The sequence below is a fragment of the Carlito syrichta genome, unplaced genomic scaffold (assembly GCF_000164805.1).
Source record: "Carlito syrichta isolate Samal-C Ts95f unplaced genomic scaffold, Tarsius_syrichta-2.0.1 Scaffold309200, whole genome shotgun sequence".
In the NCBI taxonomy this organism is placed as follows: domain Eukaryota; kingdom Metazoa; phylum Chordata; class Mammalia; order Primates; family Tarsiidae; genus Carlito; species Carlito syrichta.
In genome coordinates, this window is record NW_007253296.1 from 489,323 (window position 1) to 502,537 (window position 13,215).

The 13,215-nt window shown below is 39.8% G+C and overlaps 1 protein-coding gene across 1 annotated transcript in view; it reads right to left on the bottom strand.

Annotated features, from left to right (window-relative positions):
* ACACA (acetyl-CoA carboxylase alpha) overlaps nt 1-13,215 on the bottom strand; it is a 266,326-nt gene that overhangs the window by 25,876 nt on the left and 227,235 nt on the right. The window contains exons 49-51 of the mRNA XM_021717048.1: nt 11,598-11,694; nt 10,192-10,327; nt 1,831-2,008 (exon numbers count right to left, since the gene is read on the bottom strand). Coding sequence (XP_021572723.1) covers nt 1,831-2,008; nt 10,192-10,327; nt 11,598-11,694 — 411 coding nt within the window. The remainder of the gene's footprint in view (nt 1-1,830; nt 2,009-10,191; nt 10,328-11,597; nt 11,695-13,215) is intronic.

Consider the following 13,215-nt stretch of genomic DNA (forward strand, 5'->3'; position numbering starts at 1 on the left):
TCTCATTATCACACCAGTTGACTTCCATCTCAAAGGGAAAAGAATACAGATTCCACCACCCACAGCTGATAACAGGAATCACATTATTTTCTAGGGGAAAAAAAAAGATACTGTGGGAACAGTGGCAGGAGAACCATCTCCAGTATTCAAACTACACAACAAGAGGTCGATGCTGATCACCTACACCACAGCCGTCAGTTTACTGGTAGGACTCTGATCAGATATACTAGGCCAGGCTAAGCAAGAGGTAAAACATTCTGCTCACTGCTATAGAAATGAGCAAAGTGAAAGGTCTCAGGGTTACTTCTAGTGCATTCCAATGATGTTCTCTCATCAGAAACTTTATCTTAAATACCTTAAAAAAAACACTTTTCTATTCTTAAAATATTACAGTTAATGGCTAGGGAATGGTGGCTCTTGCCTATAATCTCAGAACTTTGGGAAGTCAAGGCTGGAGGATCATTTGAGCCTAGGAGTTAGAAACCAGCCTGGGCAAAATAGTGAGAACTCGTCTCAACAAACAAACAAACAAACAAACTGAACTGAACTGGGCATGGTGGTGCATGCCTATAGTCCCAGCAGGAGGGGCTGCAGTGAGCTATAATTATACCACTATATTCCAGCCTGGGGACAGAGTGAGACCCTGTCTCTAAAAAAATTTTTTAAAAATTACAGTATTACCGCTAATGTTTACTATGTACATGGTACTGTTCTAAGTGCTAACATAAATCTTCACAATAATCCTACTATGCCCTGTCTACATCTATTAGTACTATGAGGTAAGGTACAGTTATCATCCCCATTTTACAGATGAGGAAACTAAGGTACAGAAGTTAAGACTTGTCTAAATCTAGCAAGCGGCAGAACTGGATTTGAAACCAGACAGTCTGATTGCAAAGTATGCAGAGGAATTATCCAAACCAGAGGCTAGCTTAGGACTTAAAAATAGTAAACCCCTTAGTATAGTATAGACTGTTAGCCATGCTTTGACAGTAAAACTACTGGATTCCCCTAAGCAGTTTTTGAAGTAGAAGACTGAATATTTTGGGAAAAGAGAGAAGCTGGTGCTCCAATAAATAATTGGATATAGAAATATGCACGGAAACTGTCAAGAAACTATGCCCTGAAGTTTATATACTTAGGAAAGGATGGAGAACAGATATGAATGGATGCTGGGTATGATTTGTTTACTTAAGTAGTTTCAGGTTCTGCTCCCCAACAAGCCTGAGGTTCTCTCTTGCAGTTTTTTTAGAACAAACACTGTGGCCTCCAGATTCCTAAAATGCCAGAGTGAGACTCTGGACTAATGAAGGAAGAAGCTTTGATTTGGAATCACAGAATGTGGGTACTGTGGTACACTTTAATGACCATCCAGTTCATTCTACAGACAAGGAAAAGCAGCCCAAGGAGAGTAGGGACTGTTCCAAGTTTCTCACTGATCAGTGGCAGAGCTGGGTTAAAACTCTGGAACTCCAGACTAACAACTCAGACCTTCCCTGCAACTCACTTTAAGCTCCCTCTGCCACACCTAGGAAACAAATAGTGAACATGCATATCTGAACAACAAATAGGAGAAGAGAATCTGAGTTTGGTGGTGCCTGTAAGAGAGGACTCCATGGCAAAAGAATCTGGGATGGAGGGGTGTTACACGGAGAAAGCCTGACCCGAGTCTTAGTTTCCTTCACATGCCAGCAGACACTAGAGAGCTTAGAGTCCTTCGGGAATGGGCAGATTCAAATAAAGGTCTCTTGGTTATAAAGTTCTTCAGGAGGAAACCAGCAGCTAGAGGGTCTCTAAAGACAGTGAATGGAAATATAGAAGGCACGCTACCTGCTTTCTCGGTCAGCATACATCTCCATGTGCCGGGGGTTGATAGTGGGGTCAATCACAACCCAGGAGCCACCTCGCAGCTCTGCCTGGGGAGGAATGTAAACCATCACAGGCTGGGAGCACTCCCTTAAGCTGTCCACGATGTAAGCACCAAACTTCAGCACTTGATCGTACATATCTGTAGAGAATGGACAAATGAGAAATCAGGTCATTTATCCTTCTCAAAGCAGTGCTTCCGAACACTGTTGTTCACACTATCACACACAGCGTAAAAACTATTTGTATGGCACATGATGCCTCCATGAGGAGGCTGTTAATGGCCAGAGGTCCTGTTTGGCTACCCTAAAGACTAAAGAAATTGGTATCTCTACCTGTATCCTTCTCAAGATTCCAGACGATCTTCAAAATCATAAGACAGCAACAGAGAAATGCATCATCTTTCACAAGACAGTATGCAAACCTTCCAGACTACATTTCCATTTTATATTCTCCCTGAATTTCTGTACTCAGGTCACCACATTAATTCATACTTGCTCTACAAACGTTGACTATTTTTCATGTCAATATGTAATCGCTCCCCCTACATTAAGTTTTTTTTTTTTTTTTAAGTTTTCAAACAAAGTTTATTAGAGAAAAAAGGGGGAAAAGAAAGGGTGACATGCCAGAGCTGGTGGCATGGGCGAGAGAAACCACCTACGTTAAGTTTTTTAATGGAAGGAACTAGTCTAGGTCTTTTCAATTCCTCTTATGCTACTTAGCATAGGATAAGCTCTTAAAGTGTGCAACTAACGAAAATGGATCCTTCAAAAATTTTATCTTCAAAAACTATTTTTTCATATTTGTATGTCCATTGTCCTGCCCAGCGCCTGAACATAGTTAGTACTCAATAAATGTATGCTGAATAAATGAATGAGTACAAACACCCTTTGGAAAGAATGCAATGCAAAAGAAAAACAAATTCTTTTTTTTTGTTGGTGTTGTTGAGAAAGCAAGATTTATTGAGAGGACAGAAAAGCTCCCCGAGTGAGAGGAGACCCAAGAGGGTTGCCTAAAAAACAAATTCTTTAACAGTTGCATTTTTATAGGTTATCAGTCAGAAAAAACTTTTAAAAAATGTATAGAAAATATCACAAAAAGAGCAAAGCCTCCTCATCATTCTGCTAAAGAGTAGACTCTGTAATCCCCCCAAGACCAAGAACACCTGAAGAAAAGGATCCTGATGCGTAAGTAAAGCTAGTTTTCGGAAAGTTGGATCAGTTATTTAATCCCCAAGTTTTTATGGACTTCTTCCCATTTCCCAGCTCACTGAAGTCTAAACATTGCTAAAATTTCAGGTTTATGAGTCCAGATGTTTAATGAGTATTTCAGTGGAGCCACAATGGATCCTTTCTAAACACCAAATAACAGGTTTAACTGAGTTCAAACTTTCTTATCAAAAAGAAGATCTCAATTTGGAATAAATCAATTCTGGGAATTCAAGGCAAAGAAGCATTTTTCAGGAAGTTAAAAGCAAACCAAATAGAAATTGCTTTCATTGTAGTTACTGGCAAATTAAGCTGCCACCTTCTCCAAAGTAAAAATGGCTCAATATACAAACCATCAGTGACCATAGTTCACTGCGAGGCACATATTCCACTGCCCCAACCTGGCAGGTCTGTGAAGACTGCAGAAATTCCATGTTGCCCCCCAAAATACTCCCTATACTAAGTGGAATGTGTATGGTTATATACTCTGTATATATGATCAGAGCAAAGACATTTATTCCTTTGGGAGGAAAGCAAAGACCAAAAAAATTTACTGCTAATTATACAACTGCTGTATGAAGAGCAGGGAATAAAGGACTTTAAGCGCTTTACGCTAATTCCATGGTTATGAAAATAATTGCTCAGTTCAAATTATTTTAACTAAATTAATTCTTTAGTGGATATTTCAACCAGTGCTACATAATAAAATAATTGTGTAATTAGCAGTACATTTTTCAGTGCTGCCAAGAGTACAGTCTCAGAACAAGTAACAGAAAGGAGTGGCCCTCAATGGTATTATGCACAGAGAAAAAATGGAAGACAGATAAAAGAAGAAAATAAAACAATAAAAGCACAAGAAGTCATTCTACCTGAAAAAGAAAAAAATAGGTTAAAGGTCAGTTTCCAGCCTTTTTACTCACTTCTTTTTGTTAAAGACATATCTACATCAAAATCTCTATATGAACTATAATTAACAGATACAGCTCCCAAAAAGAATGGGGAAACTTTATTGAAAATGTATTTTCATTCATTTTTAAAAGTGTGATTTCATGGTGTATGCAGATACTTTGGAATGAAGATGAGTTTGTATGTATTTTTTACCTTTGTAAAATGGATTTTAGTTCCTCTTTTTCATCATTATGGCTAGCTTACTGTATGCTAGGGAATGTAATTACATATACACACATATAAATCATTTAACCAACAGAATATCATCTTATTCATATACCCAAGTTACAGGTAAGTAAACTGAGGTTTAGTTGAGTAATAGTAAGTGGCAGATATGAGACTCAACTCCAGATCTTTTTGGTTCTGAACTCTATGTTCTATTACTTCATTCTCAACTAATCATTCTTGTTGCTAGGAAAGAGGGCATGAGGCTAATGGAACCTGCTTGCCAAATCTAATATAATGGCAGAGTAAAATAAAAACCAGAAAAGAGACTTGAATAAATTACTAAATGTTCCTAAACATGTGACTTCCTCTGTGTTCAGAAATGTCAGAAATTTTTTATACTGATGACACTAACAGCATATGAAATTATATTATTATATATATATGATACATGATTAACAGATCCAGTTCCCCAAAGGAAGGGGGAAACTTTATTTAAAATGTATTTTACATGTTTTTAAAAAGCTTGATTTCATGGTGTATGCAAATAGTTTGGAGTGAAGATGAGTTTGTGTGCATTTTTTACTTTTGTGAAATGGATTTTGGTTCCTCTTTTTCATCATCATGACTAGCTTACTGTACTAGGAAACACGATATAAGATATAAACAAATATCTTCAGGCTCCAACACTGTGAATAAAAAAGGGACATCTTTTCTAGCAGCAAAAATGATGAGCCAGGATGACCAACATGGGCAACAAAGTAAGACCCTGTCTCTACTACCCCACCCCCCAAAAAATTAGCCAGGTGTGGTGGCATGTGTCTGTAGTCCCAGCTACTCAGGAAGTTAAGGCAGGAGGATCGCTTGAGCCCAGGAGTTTGAAGCTGTAGTGAACTGTGATCATGCCACTGTATACCAGCCTGGACAATACAGTAAAAACCTGTCTCACAAAAAAAAAAGATGTGGTAAGAATGAAGAGGCAGAATGTGGGAAGAATGATGAAGTAGAATGTGGAGTTTAGAGCCCCAAAGATCTAGATATGAATCTTATCTCTGTCACTTACTCTTCATTAAAACTAGCATGCCTGGGACCAAAGTATTGTCTCTGTCTAACCTGGAACACCAACAGATCCACAATCTAACCATCAAAGCCTCCCCAAATCAGGCTATTAAAATATAAACAAGGCTGGGCGCAGTGGCTCAAGCCTGTAATCCCAGCACTTTGGGAAACTGAGGCAAGAGGATTGCCTGAGCTCAGGGGTTTGAGACTAGCCTGGACAACTTGGTGAGACCTTATCTCGACAATTAAAAAAAAAGAAGCCAGGTGTGGCAGTGTGCACCTATAGTTCCAGCTACTTGGAAGGCTGAGGCAAAAGGATCACCTGAGCCCAGCAGGTTCAGGCTGCGGTAGCTGTGAGCATGCCACTGCATTCCAGCCTGGGCAACAGAGTGAGACTCAGGCTCAAAAAAAAAAAAAAAAAAAAAAAAAAAAAAAAAGAAATATATATATATATATATATATAAACACACAAACTCTGCAATCAACATTCACATTCTGAATTGCAACTGCCCCAAACTACATATTTTAAAAGGCAGGTTGAAACACTCAGCAAACTGACACACAACTATCTGAAATCTCTTCATATTTAAGAGAGAGAGCAAAAGCACAGCCAAGAGCAGCAGGGAAGGGGCAATCCCCAAAGGTTTAGGGTAGAAATCAGTCTACAGAATTTAGAAGCTATGCATATGCTGACTGTCAATTCTCAGGCTCTGAGAAATACAACTGAAAATGGAAAATACTGATAGGTTCTTTACTGGAGAGGCGGGAGTTGGAAGGTTTCTAGCATTCTGGGCAAAGCACATCTGCATGAATGGTGATCACACAGCCTTCACAGTGTGTTCTCAGCGTGTTCTCAGTCAGCACCCAGACACCAACCTTGCCTAGGGCCTTCATTGTCATACAACATTGATAACCCGTGGCAGCCACATGTACCAAACAAGGAAGCAGAGTGGCAGAGTATTTCTGGTGTCCCATACTCTTGAAACTGAAACAGATCATGCTGGCTTGGTGAGATTATCTGTTAGAAGTTGAAGGTAAACATTAGGCATACACAAGGTGCATATACATAATGTCTCTCATGAGTTCATTATGGCCAGCTGACACTGTATTTCAACATCCAAGTAATCAGAGATTTTAAAGTAGACTTTCATTTCAGTTAAAGTTTTCAATAAATTTTTTTTATTGTTATTTATAACCTGTCCTAGGAAAAAATAATAAGTATAACATGAAAAGTCAACTGAGAGTGACCCTGTAGCACCAGCAGTGAGGCAGCTTAATATCACTGGGATTTGCATCCTATCAAGCTATTCATGCTGAGGCTGGGACCCTGGTGCTAATTTCTAGTAAATTTCACGCTTGATGTCTCCCTGTTGTGGGTCATTGCCGGTTCGTCTAAATAAACTGCTTCCAAATGGCTCTTCCATCTAAATATTCAGCCAGTTTTTATAATTTAATTTTGCATTATGCTGAATAGCCTTCCGGCCAGATAGAGCTCATTGGAAAAAAAGCACCAATACCATCTTGACATGCTTTTATTTATTTATTTATATATTTTACTGCTCGAATTAGACCTCCTAGGCCGACTAGTAAAGAGTTTTTTTTCCCCCTCCACTAATGTCAATTTTCAGCATAGCAAGAGCTGTCTCTAATCTTTTCCTACTCATTACACACAATTTTGGAGTCATTTTACCCACAGTGCAGTCGGCTCCTGGCTGTGTGTTTGTGTGCACTGAGGGATGGCATAATTGTTTATTTTCCCTCCCTGCATAATCCCCAGCCAGTATTGAAACCAAAACTGCAAACATCTCCCCAAGGGATGTGAAGAATGACAAGAGGCTCTCGGTTTAGGTCCCTTTACATGAGATAATATGTAGGAAACATCTTGACCTGTAGTAAATATGAAAGGCGCTGTTCCTCCTCCCTTCCACTTTTGCAGTAATCTCTATCTTCCTCAAAACTTATTTGCCTCATGTGGTATGTAAAAGTATGCATCAGCACCAAAATTCAGAAGATAGAACTGGCCTGGTCTATATCAGGCTAATAACTCATTTCTGACCAGAGGAAAGGGGTGGAAGGAATAAGCAGTTACTGTTTAATGGGTATAGAGTTTATGTTGAGGATAATGAAAAAGTTTTGGATATAGATAGTAGTGGTAGTCATACAAACTGCAAATGTATTTAATGCCACTGAATTCTACACTTACAAATGATTAAAATGATAAATGTTATGTATTTCACCATAATTAAAAAAAACTCATTTGTGAGCTTTTGCAATTTCTTTTCACAATAACCAAGGACATCCCTAAAGCAGAGGGAAAGTAGTAGATAATAACTTTTTCAGGAAGCTTGACAGCCTAGTCTAAGGATACTCTTTTTTTGAATTGGAGTCTCATTATGTCACCCGGCTGGAGGGCAGTGGCACGCCTCTTGGCCACTGCAGCCTCAACCTGCTGGGCTCTGGGATCCTTCCGCCTGTCTTCCAAGTAGCCGGAACTACAGGCGTGCACTACCATGCCCAGCTAAGTTTTTGATTTATTGTAGAGATGAGGTCTCACCAAGTTGCCTGGGCTGGTCTCAAACCCGCAGGCTCAGGCAATCCACTCACCTTGGCCTTTCAAATTGCTGGGATTACAGGTTGAGCCACCGAGCCCAGTCAGGATATTCTGATAGATTTGCTTCTGGTCCTAGGTTTTAAAATCAGCCAACTGTGCTACCGGGGGTCAGATAGATCTACCTTCTTCTCCCAACTCTGCCATTTTTTTAGCTGAATGATCTTGGGAAATTTACTTAACCTAATTTACATAAACCTTAATTTATGTAAAATGTGGCTAACAATACAACCTACCCCTTAGAGGTGCTTGTTGTGATGATTATGTAAGATAATACATGTAAAATGGTTAGCACAGTTTCTGGTGAAAAGAGCTCAATGAATCTTAATTGTTGTTGTTCTTATTGTTACAGGACTAGCAGCCAATCTGGGCCTGAGCCAAAACATGAAGCAGAATTGATCCTAGAAGTGGCATATTGGAAACTTAAACTCAACTCCAGTTAGGATAAAATAGTCAGGCAGACTCACTCCTAAATAGTGTCAGGAAGGGTCCTTTCTTTTTTTTTTTTTTTTTGAGTTGGAGTCTCACTCACCCAGACTGGAGTGCAGTGGCCGCTCCTGGCCACCACAGCCTCGACCTGCTGGGCTCCGGCGATCCTTCCGCCTCAGCCTTCCAAGTAGCTGGAACTACAGGCATGCACTACCACGCCCAGCTAAGGGTCCTTTCTTAATACCCTCCCCGCCACCCAAATAGGTGACTAAGGAGTAACATCACTGCATTCAGGTCTTGATGTAAATATTACAGCCAAGGAATTTAGGATCAAGTGACATTTAATGCTACATGAATCTCACCCATATGAATGAAGGGGTTTCAGCTTCTCTCCCAAAATCAATATAGTATCCTCCTCTTTTGAACAGCCTGGAATTTTGTTAATACAGTATGGCTTTATCATTCTGTTCAAGACATTTTTCTTGTCTCCTTTAGGCAATGTCTGTTTCTATCTTATTTTTGTTTTCGCTGAAGTGGCTAACATAGTTCCTTACAAATAGAACTCAATAAAGATGTGTAGAATTTACTTGTTTAACCTATTCTATCAATTTTTTACGGTATTTCCACTGATTTATTATCTTGGTAAAAAAATTCACCTTGATAGTCTATAAAAGCATATAAATATTAATTTGGCTGTATAGTCCAAATCTCCTCCAAGAAAAGTGAAAAATGTGTAATTCTCTGGCAAATATGGGCAAAGGAGAACTTTTCAATCAAAAACCAAAAAAAAAAAAAAAAAATCAACCTAGTCCATATTTTACCAGGAAGGTCCATCCATAAAGGACTCTTCCTATTCAGGTAAGGGAAATTTGTTGGCAAAATTTCAAATACCTCTCACCACATAACTTATCATCTATAAAAGGGTGGTTTCCCCGAGCTTTTCCTCCCTTAGAGGCTAGGGGTGCTCCTGCCCTAAACTACTTCTAGGTGCCCTACTGAGAGTTCATTGCTTCTCATTTTCTATATCCTTAGCATTCTCTAATCACTACAATTACTCCAGCAGTATCACCTCTCCCCTTCCATTCCTCTAACTCATTCTACTGCTTCAGAATCCTCTCAATTCTCCCTCAGATGAATAAAGTGTACACTCATCAACATATACTCTCATATCCTCCAGGTATGCTGTCTCTTGCCTTAGCATGCCCATGTGTTTCTGGCCATTGGAGAGAAAGTTTCTCTACTGTAAGAGATAGAGTGTGTTTCCTTTGGCTCTTCCTGTACTATCCACAGTGGCTCTACACATGTGGATTCTCAATAAATGGTGATACTGGTTGCCAAATCACCAAGCAATTACCATAGCACAAAGTAGAGCCTTTATAATAATGGTCTAATATGCTGGAGCCACAGGTCCAGGGCTTTTGTTAGATAATAATAAAGCATATCATAAATTGCCACAAAGAACAGCCTCTGGTACAGAATTTTTTTTTTCCTTCCAGAAAATGCTAATTTAAGTATCTATCTTGGTCACTGTACAGCATTAGAGAGTAACATCAACAAAGATTATGCCCAGAAAAGGGGGACAGAGACAAAAACAATTGTATTTCCCCAGGGTCATCAGAATGGTTCAACATCTACCTATGAAATTGAAATCTACAAAAGTAGTTCACCTTAGTAACACTAGCAGATTATTCGGAAATTTTGTGCGGAATTATAAAACATATTCTATATTTCCATTCAAGTTGCAACTCACAAGATATCCCAGAGGGAGAATAACCCCCCAAAAGTCTAGGGTGATGTGCTGTCAGGACACCCACAGGTTCTGCTGAATCTAAACCCTTTCTCCCTCCCTCCACTGCACAGTGCTGAGTAATCAATGATGCTGCTCCAGCCCACAGCCAGGCCAATCACCTTTCATCCCACCAGAGAATCCTCTCCAGTTGGCAAAGACCATCAGAGGGAGCCCTTCCCGGTTGAAGTCCTTGATAGCCTGATAGGTCTTGAACGCCGAGTCTGGGAACCAAACCTGGCCAGCTTGCTGGATTATCTATTGGGAAAAGTTAAAGAAGAAGATACAATTAACAACACAATCCCAGGGGAATCTCTCCAAAGTGAACAAGATTTTACTGATTAAAAAGTGAAAGCTCAAAATCAAACCACATAAACAAAAACTGTTGTTCATCGAGATCATCTTTGGAGTAAAAAAGAATCCTGGATCTTTAACCTTGTTAAATACTACTCTTTTTAAGTTCTGATTACAATATAACTCTATTCAAAAGGGGGAACCAAACTGCTTAAGGACCCTTATTCTGGGCTTCTCAAAGGCAACTTTAGCTCTGAGATCACAGGAGCATGGGTGCATTCAGGGTTCTATGGCTGCATACTCAAAGGTAACTTTATTTTTTTATTTTTATTTTTTTTGAGCTGGAGTCTCACTCTGCCCAGACTGGAGTACCATAGCATGCTCATGGCCACCCCAGCGTTGATCTGCTGGGCTCCGGGGAGCCTGCCACCTCAGACTTCCAAGTAGCCGGAACTACAGGTGTACGCTACCATGCCCCGCTATTTTTAAAAAATTTTATTGTAGGACCATGTCTTGCCAAGTTGCCTGGACTGGTCTCAAACCCGCAAGCTCAGGCAATCCACTCGCTTCGGCCTCCCAAAGTGCTGGGATTACAGGCTGAGCTACCGAGCCTGGTCAAAGGCAACTTTAAATGGCTCCATTACACTACTCCTATAAACAAGTGAGTTGTACATAATCTCCAAGTCCTTCTACCTCTGGGCTTAGTACAGCTTTTTCTGTTCTGTGGTTAATCAGCAGATGCTTAATGTGACATTGCTGAATAGACACTCCTTCCTGGCTTCCCTGCCCTTCACTCTCTGAATGGTGTCAAGATGTAAAAACGTAATCTACTCTTAAAAAAAAGTTCATGCCTGGCATTAGGGAAGACTTCATCATTAATTCTAGTGGTGGCTTTTTCAGAAGTGTGCTCAGAGACTCTGGGAACAACGAGCCCTCAGTATTGTCTCATGTAAGAACATCTCCTCAACAAAAGTAGACTGTTTTCTAGCATCAACAAGATCATGGCAAAGGCCTATTTAATTTTTCAGGTCGAATTTAGCTTATAGTCCATCTAAAGTCATCTTAAAAGTGATCACATGATGGTCTGAAATCATTCACGACTGCTGCGGCCCTTCCCTCTGCTGCGGCCCTTCCCTCTGAAACTGATGGTTTGTAACACTCCTGATATAGCCGCAGGCACTGCAGCAGAAATAGCCTCCAAGCACAGGCACACAGTGTACTCGAAGTGACCTACCTTGGCTTCAGAATCCAGGTTTGCAGGATCAGCTGGGATACTTAGTTCTACTGTTCGGGTTTCCACAGCAACAACTCCCACAGGTATTCCCCCAAGCCTGATAAAAAATGAGCCATATAAGAAACTAATGCATGTCAACATTATAGCTAGTCTTTTATTTTTCAATCCTACCTCAAAACATCGGGGGAAAAATTGGAAACAAAAACAAACACAGAGAGCAAGAGGAGTTCGACTCTTCCAAGAGTTAATGTAAGATTCTATGGATTTACTATTTACTCTATAAGTATGGTGGGAAACCACCCTTAGAATCACTCCTATATTCAAATCAAGGGCTATACTAGGGGATTCTTTGCTTGTAGACTCAATGGCCTAGTACACACACACCCCTACTTCTGTGGCTGCTACATGAAATGTCTTAATTCACTCCAGAGTATCTCCTTGGTGAAGATAGTGAAAACTGGTCTGAAAGGTAATAGAAACCTGAAACCTTCAGTAACTTTTAATGAGTGCTGGCTTTGCTGAAATAGAATAGTTTTATGGACTATTAATGATGTGATTCCAGATAAGATTTGAGGATACAGTAGGTCTTACCATTGGTCATGTGGTTGGGAAATATGTAGGTGTGTTATGAAGATGATGAGAAATATGTGCCAAGAGTAGCAAAGAGGATACACAAGCCCTTAACCTTCAATGGAAAAGAGCAATGGTTCATGGATAATTTTCAGTAGTAATCTTGGTGCAATCTGTCTCAGAAATATATGTTTAATCTCAAAGCTATGTTAATTTAAAAAATAGTTTAGGAGCTCAAAGTCTCTCCATCTGTACTCCATGATGCCCTCCTTACTTAGTCCTCATAAAGACTTTCTAGGAAAAATCAGAGAATGAGAGAGAAAGTGAAAGGGAAAGCTACATACATACAGAGAGAGAGAGAGAGAGAGAGAGAGAGAGAGAGAGAGAGAGAGAGAGAGAGAGATAGGGCGAGTCCTTACTCTGGAAAATATGATTCAATCTTTATTCCCTCTATCACATTCCTTGGGGTTGGGGCTAGGATGGGTTATATAGTCTCATTCCCCACAGCATCTCCACACAAACTTTTCCATGAAGGATAGTCTTTGGTTGTTAAATTGGCTACTGGAAATGGATTCTTGTCATCACAAGAGGGCTGACAGGGGCCTGAGTGGAGACCACCCACCCCCTTGTCACTTGCCTGCACTGAATCAGAATCAAAAGCCCTCTAGACAACCAGACAACGAGCAGGAGGTACACAGGAGGGTTTAGAAATATTTCTGTTCACAATGATTAACAATCCAGCTGGAAACTTGTAATTGCAAAAGCCACCCTAAATCGGTAACTTATAACTTATATATTAGGGCTCATGTGACCTAATAAAGAACATCTTTATCCGAGTATTATAGTTATTTATTGAACTTGAAAACAGCTCAGAACAACTTCTGTTTTCTATTATACTTCATATAAATTTTATCAGGCTAGCACATGAAGATGCTACATCTTGTTTTATAGTGTGTCCCTGGACAAGGTGCCATAGAATAATAAAAGACAATTTACAGCCAATAGCACACATATTCCAAACATACATACCAAAGATGAGTTTTGGCAG